General features: G+C 45.6%; 1 protein-coding gene across 1 annotated transcript; it reads right to left on the bottom strand.

Annotated features, from left to right (window-relative positions):
- Positions 1 to 8155: 8155 nt before the first annotated feature.
- Positions 8156 to 9664, bottom strand: LOC135812856 (uncharacterized). The gene has a single exon (XM_065326072.1). The coding sequence runs from the start codon at positions 9662 to 9664 to the stop codon at positions 8156 to 8158; it is 1509 nt and encodes a 502-aa protein (XP_065182144.1).
- Between the last annotated feature and the right edge of the window lie 1471 nt (positions 9665 to 11135).

Raw genomic sequence — 11135 nt, 5'->3', positions numbered from 1 at the left:
GAATAAAAATTAAAAACTATCGACGGACTTGCCCCTTCTGTTCATGTATTGCCCTGCTCTAGTAATTGTTCATGAATCCACCCAGTCAACATTCCTTCTCCGTTTCTATCCGTTTTTTCTTTCCTTTCAGTTGCATCTTCCTTTCCGCTCTGTTTTACTTTCTCTTTTCGTTCGTCCCTCTTGATATTTGTACTTTGTACTGTTGAGGCAACGAACTGACATAATTAAAAACAAACCAACCAAAACAGGGCACTTCCTTGATACTGTCATCATAGGGCGTTTCAAAGATACTGAAACCATCACAAAAACAATAATAGATGTAAAACGTTTGGGAGTTCACTTCCTCGGCTGTCAACAACAGTTCTTAGCAAAGTATGACATTGTTAACACAAAAAACAGTTAGATGTAAAACGTTTGGGAGTTCACTTCCTCGGCTGTCAACAACAGTTCTTAGCAAAGTATGACATTGTTAACACAAAAAACAGTTAGATGTAAAACGTTTGGGAGTTCACTTCCTCGGCTGTCAACAACAGTTCTTAGCAAAGTATGACATTGTTAACACAAAAAACAATTAGATGTAAAACGTTTGGGAGTTCACTTCCTCAGCTGTCAACAACAGTTCTTAGCAAAGTATGACATTGTTAACACAAAAAACAATTAGATGTAAAATGTTTGGGAGTTCACTTCCTCGGCTGTCAACAACAGTTCTTAGCAAAGTATGACATTGTTAACACAAAAACAATTAGATGTAAAACGTTTGGGAGTTCACTTCCTCGGCTGTCAACAACAGTTCTTAGCAAAGTATGACATTGTTAAGCACTTGAGGTATAATGATACCAGAGCGCCAAGATAAAACATAACATGATGTGTGGTATTTTTCTCTAAACTTGCGAGCATGGTCACTAATAATTATTGTCTTTATAATTTAATACTGGAGTTAAATTCACCGCTACAGAAAAGAAATCGGTTCCTAAAATAATGATCTAAGAGTAAGAAACGTAGAGAATACAGTAGGGTAGAAAACAACCACTGGGTGCATACATGTACGCATGTATGTATGTACCGGTAGGTGTGCGATGATAAAGTATTTTAGACATTCGAACAAAAATAATGTTCAGAGAAATGAAAAGTTAGAGTCCCAGAGTATCGTGAGTGCCCAGGGCATTTTCTGTGTATATGGTTTCCACGCCGAGAAAGTCAATCACTTGACAAAGTCCCCACCTATACTTAGCTTGAGGCAGGAGCATCTGTGAAATGAGATAGACAAGGTCGTCAGATAATCTCTCCATGCTGCTGGGCAGCATGGTAGTGGCACGACGCGATCCTATGGCTAACCATTTCAGAAAGCGCGTGTAGCAGCCGTCAGGTCCATCCAACGCGGCGCGTTCCCAGGGACAGCATCCGGAATAGACCTGCCAAATGCAAATGCCCATTGCCCAGATATCCATCTTGCGGCTGGGAGTGACCACGGTACTTCCGTCTGCCACAGTGGACGTCAGGATTTCTGGAGCGGCCATTGGTGTGTCGATATACGTCATCAGCTCGTCCTTGGATATTTTGGTCGTGTTCTTCAATGACGAGGAGAAGTTGGAAATCTTACCAACTGGCAGCGAGTCGCGACAGTGCTGGACGAGGATGGTGTCCAATTGGATAGCGTTATGAACGAATCCCAACTGATGGATGAGCTGCAGGCCTTCGCAGGCACCGCGTATGATATCCTGCAGGTCACTTCGCACACTTCGTCCGTTGATGACCTCACGCTTGCTGTATGTGAGCAGCGTGTCAGGAGTGGCTTCCATCAGGTAACCGCACTGATGAAAAGACTGGAAGAAGAAAGGATAGACTCGAGCAATGTTCTCGTGATGCGAGCCGGAGAGAAGAAGACCTAGAGAAAGCTCATGGTACATCTCATCTCGCTTGGACTTAGGCGCCACTTTCAGCATGCGGATCCCGGATAATTGCGAGCGGACTGATTTGGGCCAGTCGGGCATCTGCTTCGGCGCAACTGTTTGCATCGTATAGGATTTCTTGAAGCACTTGCGCTGCACAACTGCATCCGTCCGAAGATTCACAGTGTCGATAGTGGACCAGTCAGACGAGCGTAGCCGGCGGCGCCCCTTTAGCATTGAACGAAGCTGCTTCCATCGTCTCCCGGCGCTGTCCCGTAGAACATCGCCGGTGTTGCGAGCTGTGACCTGCTCCATTGGACATTCCAGCATCAGGCCGGTGCGTTTGCGGGTACGCGATTCAACATGCAAGCTGACTTTGTCCGTCCTGTACCATTCGCTTTAGCCGAACGAACTGCACTTCTACCCGGTCTTGGATAATCCGGACAATATCAAATATCAAAATATTTAGAACAAATGCTGCAAGGATGATATCAAACTTAGTGGTAAAAATTCATATTGCGAACTGCTTTTGTTCTTATGACTTTTCCACCACCTCAAACTTTCAGTCAAAGCTAGATGTCTCAGCTGCGTGCTGTAGGGGAGCCAGTTCACTCAAGAGACCTCTGCAACGAAGAATAAAGCTGGCCATGCATGCACATGTAGACAGTCTTCTATTGTTGCGATCAGTACCGTACGATCATGATCCATTCACCGTACGCACACAGTCCAAACATCGTACAACATACCGTACTATGCATACTCTGTACGGTAGTCTCTGTGCAGCGCAGGGCAGGGTTCTCCATAGACCACGACGCCATGTGAAACAGCGCTTTCGAACAGCTTCTTTTTGCAATGCCTGTGATGGTCTCAGGGGCCCTTTAAACTACTAGTATCTACTAGTAAGGCCACCCTTTGTTAATTCATTGTTTAACGTCCTTTTTGTCGCGAAAAGGTACACGGGAGGGCGAAAAAAACAAAAGCCCATTCCAAAAACTGGAAACCCCAATCAAACATTTTGACCAGTAAAGCATGTGATATAATACAATATTTCTGGGTCTAACGGCACTTGCAGGCATAGAACAACACTCTTTGATGGTACATTGGAGCACATGCCTGATTATTATTATTTTTATTATGAAATGACCCAAAGGCAATGTGCCTATCGAGGGGTTCATTTGATTGAAAGAACAGTAGATGCAGATGTATGTACAAAGAGAAGTAGGGATTGATGAGGTGAGAAATGGGGAAAATCAACTGCAAGGTGGCGGAATTCCGTTGATTGCATAAGCATAGTCAGCTGTAAATTTCCTGAGGGCAGCTTTGAACTTATAGAGCGAGGCTTCCGATGTTAGACTGGGGGGTAAACAGTTCCATAGAATAGCAGTTCGGAACATGAAGAGAGACTTAGACAATGATTTAAATTTGGGAAGAATGATTTTATTTGGTCGTCGCTCACTATTCGTAATCTTGAAATGGAAATCAGCAAGGTAATCACGATGACGGAAAACATATCTGTGAAAAGTAGTGAGACTGATGATTTGACGACGATAGGCTAGTGACTCTAGGGAGCGTTTAGAATTTAAGACAGATTTGGAAGAAGTGTAATCAAATGCAATTTTTTTCTTTTTCAGTAGAGCTCTAGCAAACCTTGCCTGTAATTGATCAAGAGTGGCCATGGGTTTCTTATTAGATCCGATGAATCCAACAAAACAGGTATATAGCATGGAGTTAGCATATCATGAATTCATTACATCTGGATTTTTACTAGGACACACACCGTACGATATTTAAAAGCCAACAAAAAAAGAAAAAGAACACAAGACAAAGGCATGCCCGGGAGGCAAGATTATAAGTTTAAGGTCATGATCGGCACACTGTGAAACTACACAATCATGTTTTTACAACTTCGCATATTATTGGTACTACTACTTGACCAGGCAGGCACAGTGGGTTGGTCAAAGACCATGATTGAGATACGAGAGGTACCTGGTTCAAGTCCTGCCTGGGAGCGGTTTTTCCAGCTGTGCTGCTACCCACAGTCAACTGGGAACTTGTGGCCAGGCACAAGGGGTACATGGATGCAGCTAATGGGGTCGTTTTCGGCACTTGTGCCAGTGGTTGTTAGGCTTACCCACTCACCCCCACCGTTAGGCGCTGCATCTGCCGCTAGGGTTTATCGGGTGTTAGCGGCCGTCGTGAGTTCCCTTCGGGAACGGATACGATAATTTACTTTACTTTTTACTACTTTCTTGTTTTTTTCCGGTCGGAGGCAAAAAGGTAGGCGGGCGCGGACGTTAAACAACGAAAAAAGAAAGGGGTGGCCTAATCTCCGTATCACAATAACGGGCTCAGACATATTTCCCTAGCCATTGGCCTGCTGGAAAAAGCTGAAAATCACTTGTGTGTGTGGAATTGTGCGTACGGGGTATAGTCGTACGGTATACCAGAATTCGTACGGTATCGCTAATTATTCTCTTCTGTGGTGAATTGATCTCATTCAGCAGGATACACTGTGCAGGCAACATCCAGAAGGATATGCAGCTCCTTTCAGGCTTTTGATTCAAGGAGAGCTCACTATCCCACCACTGCACTAGTACTCTACTGCGCCACATAAAAAATACTGTACATTAAACCTTAGACCTTCAGCAAAACAAAAAATGACAACAGACTACCGCGAAATAAATCTACTAAACAAAACAATGGGGAACAACAGAACGACGAGAAGAGCAACAGAACGACAACAACCAAACCCAACAACAGAGCAAAAAGCAACCAACTGAGAAGGGAGAGAAACACGATCAAACAACACAGTGAGCAAGACAAAAACAAGACGAACAACAAAGGACGACACACAGTCCGTGATGCAAGACTTGTCCACTGGCCTCTGGCGAGCCACAGCCACACGCTCCATGCGATACCTGCCATCTCAGGCTCCAGTCCCCAGCCTCAGTTTCAGTCCACCACCTCCTCTGCCTCCTTTCCATCGTCTTGCTCTCCCACCAGCTCCTCATCTCCTCCGCTCCTACGCTTACTTTTACTTGTTGTTGTATTCTTTTATTTCAATTCGTTCAGGGCACAGGCAATCCTGCCTTCTCACCGGAGAGGGGATTCTCCGATTCCTACCAAAAGCGAGAAATCTGCGATACACAAGAGAGAGAGTTTGGAAGCTTTGTCACAACTCCGAGTTTCACGTATCTCTACGATCATCAGGCAACTGATGGATCCAAAACGGGCAGCCAGAACATAAGGGGGAGCAAGGTGGGAAATTCCGAGGGGTGTCATAGGCGACGCGTATCATAGCGAAATCTGCGATATGAATATATATGAGAAAGATATGAGAAAATGAATAATGATGATGACGGATTACGATAGTTTAGTTCTTATGCGAGATTTCCCTGACGATTACAGATAAAGCGTTTCTGGAGACAAATGTCCAGAAAGGATGCGAGAACAAAAATACAGCGTTCCGGAAGGCAATGGTGCACATAAATAGAGCATAAGGCAATGGTGCAGAAAAGAGGTGAGAACTTACAAACAAGGCAATCGTGCAGAAAAAGAAGGTACTGAAGCACTAGCGGTTCTAGAGGCTAAGACACAAAGAGGTAGGGACCAGCGACTTCAAAGTTACTTAGTTGTTGACGACGACGACGACGAACAGACTCACTACAGACTAACTCATCCTCTACGACCCGGGTTTCGGCACCACGTTGTAACGGAATCACAGCCATTCCGTTCCCCGGGACGCAGGACGCAAAGGACAAGACTGGTTTTGTTTTACATTATATATTTTGACATTACGGAAACGAAGACTACACTGAAAGGGACGAACAGGAAGACTGACAAAAGGCTTCTCGACTACGAAATCACGCATGCTCATAGTCATATCACACATGCACGCGACTAGACGAGACAGTTCGGGGAATGCCATCACACAGGAAAAAAACACATCATTTTCACAACAAGCAGCTCACCACACGTGCCACACATACTGATGACACTCGGGTCTTTTCCCCTCTCCCAAGGGACCAAACACGGTCAGTTTCTGGAACTTACTACCAGAGATGAAAGAAAGTGATCAATTTTGAGAGGATTGAGAGAACTCCAAATTCAAAGAACCAGTTGAGGGAGTGAACTGCCTGGAAAGAGAAAAAATGCCAGACCCACCAGGACTACATCCCCGACTCTACATGTACATGTAGCTAGTCATTAGCTCTATCCATCACTGCATCAGAGCTATGGGACCAGGCCGAACCGAGAAGGCGCTGACACGTTTTTCACTCCAAAGGCAGCTCACAACACGCGCCCCACATACTAATGGCATTTTGGGTCTTTTCCCTCCTCCAGAAAAAATGCCAGACCCGCCAGGCTCCGTTTTCAGGCAGCTCACTTCTCTTTCCAGACAGTTCACTTCCCCGGATGATCCTATGAATTTGGAGTTCTCCCAATCCTCTCAAAATTGATCACATTCTTTCACCTCTGGTAGTAAGTTCTAGAAACTGACCCTGGTCGGTCCCCTGCGAGAGGGAAAAGAGCCAAGTGCCATCAGTATAATTATGTGGCACGTGTTGTGAGCTGCCTTTGGGTTGAAAACCTTGTCAGCGCCTTTTAGGTTCAGCCTTAACCACGAACAATGTACAGTATAAACGTTCCCTGTTTACATTACCAGAGCAGTGCAACCGTACAAGTCATTAGCCATCATCCGGGGTTGGTGGGTGAGGTGCTTATGGACGTCTTTCTTGAAGGTGTGGAGCCGCTTCAAGCTGAGTGGTGCCCTAACCATTTTTCGCTTGGCTAGCTGTTCCATACCGAAGCGATAGAAAACGGGAAGGAGCGAGAAGCATAAGCTGCTATACCCCGTGCCACACCTGCAATGTTCTTCTGCACATTCACTGCTTCTAACCTTTCCATGACAGCAGCTGAAAAATTATGCTCAAATTTCCAATTCTTGCTGAAAATGGGTATTCATCAGAAATATTATCGCCCTATGAATCTAAAATGTAAACATTCATGCCTCAAACATATTTACAACTTCCATGAAAACCATTATGCCGTTATTCTTGGTCGTGACGACCAAAAACAACGGCATAAAAGGCACACATTTTCAAATCGGGCCTATACTCGTATACAGGATTTTGGCCAGCAAATTAAGAGATAAAATCAGCATTTGCCAAATGGAATAAAGAAGGAGGCACGAGCGGGAATGAGGTGCTTATACGCATGCAACTACAGAAAAGGCGAAACAGAAAATATCAAAACAGTCCAAAAAAAAGTCAGTACCGTCGGTCAGTGTCATGCAATGTTATCCCATGAGCTTAGTGTTTAGTAACTGGGTGTGTTAGTGGACATTGTAGCGTAACTTGTAGGTTCTTGGTCCTTCTTTCTTCACTATAAAAATAAAAGAACGGTCAACAATTTACTTCAACAAATAAAACTCGAAAACTGCTGAGTACTGTACTGTAATATTGATACAGCTCTGACATTGTACAGACAGTTGACGTAGGCCTACGGAGTGTCAAAAGCCGCGGACATGCATGATTGTACTTGACTATAATACGACAATTTTTTTCTTTTTTGTTGCAGCTTCAATGCAAGAGGAACAATGCCCTCATTCAAATACTGCAGAATAGATATCATGCACCGACCTATCACAAGTTACCTAGTGCCATGCATGGGGATTATTGAAACACGATTTGTAATACGAAATAATGGTTACGATTTATAATCCAGGTATTAAGCGCTCTTCGGACAGTGAAGCACACTACATGTACTCGATTACGCAGCTTACAATTTCTCTTGCGTAATACAAAATTAAAAATGTCACGGTTCGCGTGAGACTCGGCTGGAAGCCGGGTTTTCCGCATCCGTAGGAACGCCACCACCCTTCAAGGATCAAGGCGTAATACTGTATAATACAGAGTAACGAAATAACATACTAGAGTACATAAAGTTGTGTCCATTGCTCACACCTCATTATGCCTTCGGAAAGGCTGATGGGTCTTACAATGTACACTGTAGTGCACTGGATGCAAGGGATTTATTGCTATTGGCACTCAACACAAACTCTATTTGGAAGGCTAATGAGGCTTATGTCACGACAAAAAAATGATGATCTAAAACGTCATTACAGGGACAAGGGTAATATTATACATATGATGGATGCTAACACAGAAAACGTTTAGTAAAGATAGTCAGACAAGCGATCATTAATGGCATCTAACATGGCCTTCTTTAGCTGGTCCTTCATCTTCCGAACTTCTTCCATTATCTCAGTCTTCCTCCTCTGGATATTGGCCCTCAATGGCATCTAACAATTCCTTCTTTAGATCGGCCATCATCTGCTTAACTTCTTCCATTATTTCAGCTTTCATGTTCTGGAGCTCGGTGGCAGTGACAGGTTTCGCGGCTTTGGCAGCTGCTCTTACCTCGGATGGCTTTCTTGCCTTTGGCTCCTGTGGTTCTTCTTTCGGCTTCTCGTTCTTCGTAGCTACGACGGGCTTAGGAGCTGTGGCGGGCTTAGGAGCTACTGCTGGCGCTGGTTGATCGGCTTGGCCACCGTAATCATCCTCATATTCGGCCGCTCTGTCATCTTCGTCTTCGCTTTGAGGATGAACGCGCAGATTTCTCATTCTGATATTTTCGTTAAGCTGATCTATCATTGTCTGCGCCGTCCTCGCCTGCTTGAGCGCCTGGGCTTGTTTGGCTGTCTTCTTGATCTTCAATTGAAGATCCGGGACATCGAAGAGATCGGCTGGAAGCGGTGGCGGCGGCGCCGGCGGACCACTTGCGGGAACCGGGGGTGGAGCCAGAGCTGCTGGTGCAGGAGATGGTGAAGAATCGACAACGAGCGGAACTGGCGCAGGTGCTGGTCTTGCCAGTTCCGCCAGGGCCCTGGCAACTGGACCTAGGCTTTCGGGGCGCGATTGGCTCTTGGGCGTGGAATCAGGAACTGGGCTTCCGGGGAGTGGCGACGGTAAACTAGAGGTTTCCATTCTATGTGATGTTATGGCCGACGATGCACCAGCAACAGCAGATTCTTCAGGTACGTTAGTAGCATCAAGATCGACTTGTGAGGCTACAATTGCAATCTGTGTCGTGCGCTCTGCTGTGAGGGTGGTAGAGAAGTTATCTGGCTGAGCGGTTAATTGTGATAGCCGTTGCGCATGGCGCTCCTTTTTCGGCAATGGAATGGGCCTGAGCTGTTCACACTCGGGAATATGTACACGTATCGGTCTTAGAACGGCTGCTTCCAATCTTTTTTGGGCTATAATTGCTGCTGGTACAAGTCCACCATCCGGTGCAACACCAGTTTCTGTTGCTGCAGCTACTGCTGCTGCTGCTGATGATGATGATGAGCAGCCTCCTGTTCCAGGTGGCTGTGGGGCGGCACGTTTCTGACGGCGGGAACTGGCACCTGATGACCCGGCCGATGCGGCTGTAGATTCTTCATCCACCCGTGCTCGATACTGCTTAACATGCTTGAGAAACTCGGCGGTGTCTTCGTCCGTTTGGAACCTAAATCCAAGGATGTGCCCCGAAACGTCCTTGAACTGGTGAAATCTGTCCACCGGTTGAGTATAGCCGCATCCCTTGACATTCTGCGTAAGCGTTATTGCGCCAGTAGCGGGGTCCTTGGCCAGGAGTGTTGCTTCCTTCCTATCCGAGTCGTAGACGAGGGACACTTCGCTTGGATCTGCACACGCAGAATGCAACACCCAGATAGGGTTCTGGTACACCATGACCTTGGCCTTGGTCTTTACAATGCGCCTGATCCCCATTTTCGCTTCAGTCTTCGGTGGCCTGACAGATTCTGAAAGCGAATTTCTCGCCTGGTCTGAAGAGGGCAGACAGTGTGAATGTGTATCAACGTGTGGACGATGCTGGTGAGTAAACGAGTACAACCGCATCATACAACCACATCATACAACCACATCATACAACCCTTATTGTACGCCATTGTGCTGCTTGCATGTACGGGTACATGTATGAAGAGCGGTGTGTCATCTCCACCATACTCTGGTGTGCTCGCAGAGTGCCAGGTTACTACCCACTACAGAGTCCGGCACGTACAGACGCGTATGGCAGATCATACGATCAGTGCAGGGAGTTGTATAGAACATGTATACAACTCCCTGGATCGGTGCCATTACCGTAAAAATGAAACCTTTCTTTCACTGCAAGTCTATGACATCATACTTCCCACTGACTGCCGTCAGGCCCCGTCTCTTACTCTGTATGTAAACATGGAAACAATTCACCTAGGGTTCCCAGTAAAAAGGCAATGCATGTTGGGACTCCCCTAGTATAATAATAAATCTACTACTGCTACTACTACTATACTACCCACCTGTACAATCCAGGACTCTTGCTGCTATCGACTGCTCTCATAAAAATGAAAGCTGGATAAATGTAGCCATATCAAACAAAGCACCCAAGTAAATTGGTTGGGTTATTGTTGTTTCGAGTTTTCGAAGTGAACCGTGGCCGTCCTGTGCCATGGTCCTTAGTCCTTCGTCATCACTTTGTCATAGCTATCATTCTTATTTCGCTGTGATGTTTAGCTTGTTCTCGTCTTGAGTGCGTTCACCTTCCCCCGTTCTTATGATATTTCATAACAGTACCTTCCAAGTGATAGTTAGAGGGCTCTTGGTTTGCGCATTCTAGACGGGATGCGGTACTACTAGCTTTTTCTTACTTCATCATAGGTACATGCATTGCTGCTTTCTTGCTGTGGATCATGAATGATGCCACAGTTCCTAGGCAATAATAAAAATGGAAAAAGATCTTATAACATCTTGTACAACGCTCACTGCTCTTGGAGCATTTCGAGCACTCTTGGCGGGGTTTGCAGCTCTTTATAAAAATGCTTTGCTTCACGGAAACGTATTTCATTGCGAAGAGCTGCGCTTCGGTCCTCTGAGCTGTGCTGAGGAGCTCTAACAGAGCGAAACAGTTGCTGTCCACAGATTTGAAAAAAACATCTTATTCATCTACTCAGCTAGTGCAGCATCAAGGCACAAAACTGACAAATACAATTATTATAGCATTCAATGACCTGGCACCTAGCTCCAACACATCTAAGAAGCGCAAACCAACACTTCTCATCCTAACTGCACAGAATGGAGACCCGTCGATAGTCCTAAACGGCCTCTGGGGAATCCTTTAAATTAATTATACAAATACAAACAACCGTCCAGCTTGGAAGGCTCATGTGCGGAAAGTTCCAATGAGGGCAAGGGATGCGCCACG

The sequence above is a fragment of the Sycon ciliatum genome, chromosome 3 (genome assembly GCF_964019385.1).
Source record: "Sycon ciliatum chromosome 3, ocSycCili1.1, whole genome shotgun sequence".
Lineage (NCBI taxonomy): Eukaryota > Metazoa > Porifera > Calcarea > Leucosolenida > Sycettidae > Sycon > Sycon ciliatum.
The sequence above is the reverse complement of the archived record's forward strand: the minus strand, read 5'-3'. Positions and strand labels throughout refer to the sequence as shown.

Excerpts from the sequence above, each read along its gene's own strand:
- LOC135812856 (XM_065326072.1), bottom strand. The coding sequence starts at position 9,664 with ATGGGGATCAGGCGCATTGTAAAGACCAAGGCCAAGGTCATGGTGTAC.